The sequence below is a fragment of the Macrobrachium rosenbergii genome, chromosome 41 (assembly GCF_040412425.1).
Source record: "Macrobrachium rosenbergii isolate ZJJX-2024 chromosome 41, ASM4041242v1, whole genome shotgun sequence".
Lineage (NCBI taxonomy): Eukaryota > Metazoa > Arthropoda > Malacostraca > Decapoda > Palaemonidae > Macrobrachium > Macrobrachium rosenbergii.
The window spans coordinates 23,785,381-23,787,880 of NC_089781.1; the positions used below are offsets into that span (position 1 = coordinate 23,785,381).

A 2,500-nucleotide genomic window follows, 5' to 3' on the forward strand; every position below is an offset into this window, starting at 1 on the left:
TATAAAATTCAGCATAGCTGTAGCCAATTTAAGGAACAGCAAAGGGAAAAAGTCCTCTCTCTCTCTCTCTCTCTCTCTCTCTCTCTCTCTCTCTCTCTCTCTCTCTCTCTCTCTCTCTCTCTCTCACTGGTGAAACATGACCATAGCGAGTAAAGCTGATATGCTTAATTTGGAATAGATATCACAGTAATGATTTCGTAATTAGGGCTAATTACTCGCTTCATTAACGCCCCAAACGAAGGGATGGAATCACAGAGAGAGAGAGAGAGAGAGAGAGAGAGAGAGAGAGAGAGAGAGAGAGAGAGAGAGAGCGTATTCTGTACAAGGAATAGCATAATCCTGGACAATATTCCTTTCCTATAAGTATTCTCAGAGAGAGAGAGAGAGAGAGAGAGAGAGAGAGAGAGAGAGAGAGAGAGAGAGAGAGAGAGAGAGAATAGCATTAAATCATGACAATAACTCAGTCTTTTTTTTTTGTAATGAGGGAACAGAGACGGGCAAAGTAACCCAAATTAAGATGTAATTAAAGCAACAAGAAAGTCAAAAGCAATAATAACATTAAAAAAATACAACACCAATAACAACGAGGACAATAATAATAATAATAATAATAATAATAATAATAATAATAATAATAATAATAATAATAATCAATTCAGGAAACAAAAGAGAAAGCCAAATGACACATAAACAATAACAGTAACGCTTATTAGTGAAGCTATTCGATTACGCCAGATCCTGAGTCCTCGCCGTTGCCTTCTTTTGCAACATGTGCCTCTTTTCGCAAATCCATTCTCGAGTAATGTTGACGCTCGAAAACAGCCATTTCCGGGATTTCACGAATCTGTCATCTTGTGTTCTTTTAATTGACTTCGTCTGATTTTCCAACAAGATGACTGGCTGGAATGTAATAAAGTTGGATTCTTCTTAATTGAATTGAACTGAATATAGAATTTAGGCCAATGGCCAAATACTGGGACCTATGAGGTCATTCAGCGCTGAAACGGAAATTGACAGTAAAAGGTTTGAAAGGTGTAACAGGAGGAAAACCTCAAAGCAGGTGCACTGTGAATCAATTGTTAGGAGAGGGTTGGGGAAAGAGAATATGAAAGAAGGAACAGTAAAAGGAACGAAAGGGGTTGCAGCTAGGGGCCGAAGGAACGCTGCAAAGAACCTTAAGTAATGCCTACAGCGCACCGCATGAGGTGCACTGACGACACTACCTCCCTAAGGGGGAATTCTTCGTTATTCACTTATTTTTCTGTCGTTTTCTCCCCATTATCTTTCTTTCTTGAAATGCCTTTCTTTCTTGTTTTATTTTCCTCTGTGGATATTAATAAAACATGAATTGTCTTGTTAATTCTTTTGGGCCAGTCCTGGGAAGGTAATCATTCTGGTTTATTACTGATCTGGTTTAAGTGATTAATGACAATTCAAAGATATTCCGTGTGAATCCTTTCTACAATTAAGAAATGCTTCAGATTATACACAAATGGTATTGCTGACTTTATTTTTCAAGCCATTTCTTATGCAAAAATTATCGGTGTACAGATTTGGTTCCTAATTTTCTCTCCCAAAGTTCCTTTGTCAGACAGTCTGATTTCGTTAATAATTTCTTCTTGATTTCGTCAATAATTTCTTCCTGATTTCGTCAATAATTTCTTCCTGATTTCGTCAATAATTTCTTCCTGATCTCGTCAATAATTTCTTCCTGATCTCGTCAATAATTTCTTCCTGATTTCGTCAATAATTTCTTCCTGATTTCGTCAATAATTTCTTCCTGATTTCGTCAATAATTTCCTCCTTGTTTCGTAAATAATTTCTTTCCTTGTCTGATTTCGTTAATAATTTCTTCCTGATTTCGTCAATAATTTCCTCCTGTTTTCCTAAATAATTTCTTCTTGGCTTCGTAAACAATTTCTTTCTGTGTCTGATTTCGTAGACAATCTCTTTCTCATTTTAACGAAAACTATCTCCATCTTGTAATCTCATTCGTGCGAATATACTACCTCTCATCTTTCTTTGCAAAGTCGATTGGATGGAAAACACTGACTTGTTAGGTCAGACTACGAGGTTCATAGATAGCTATCTTACGCTGCAGTCAATATGCCTCAATTTTCACATTTTCAAACGATTTTTGTCATGAAAGCCACTTAATATATATATGTGTATATATATGTGTGTATATATATATATATATAGACAGATAGATAGATAAATAGATATATATACACGCAGATAGATATTTAGGTAGATAATATTTAAAACGACCTTCTGTCCCTAAACCCTTCTTCTTCTTCTTCTCTCCTCCCCAACAGCAGTACGGGTCGTCTGAGGGAGCATACGACCCCAGCTGTGATCCTTCCCCAACCATGCCTCAACTTCACGACCACGCCCACGCCCACGAGAACTCCAGCGCTCACGAACAGGCCCCTCTGACCCCTTCGTCGTCGTCGTCGTCGTCGTCCAATTCCTCGGCGTCCTCCGGAGGGCACGCCAA

General features: G+C 38.0%; 1 protein-coding gene across 7 annotated transcripts in view; it reads left to right on the top strand.

Annotated features, from left to right (window-relative positions):
• LOC136826754 (LIM/homeobox protein Lhx9-like) overlaps positions 1 to 2,500 on the top strand; it is a 270,551-nt gene that overhangs the window by 88,396 nt on the left and 179,655 nt on the right. For 4 of the 7 annotated variants that reach the window (XM_067084164.1, XM_067084167.1, XM_067084162.1 and 1 more), the window contains exon 2: positions 2,319 to 2,500. This exon is cut by the window's right edge and continues 68 nt beyond it. In XM_067084164.1, the coding sequence (XP_066940265.1) occupies positions 2,319 to 2,500 (182 nt within the window). The remainder of the gene's footprint in view (positions 1 to 2,318) is intronic. The other 3 variants (XM_067084168.1, XM_067084166.1, XM_067084163.1) reach the window with 1 other exon arrangement.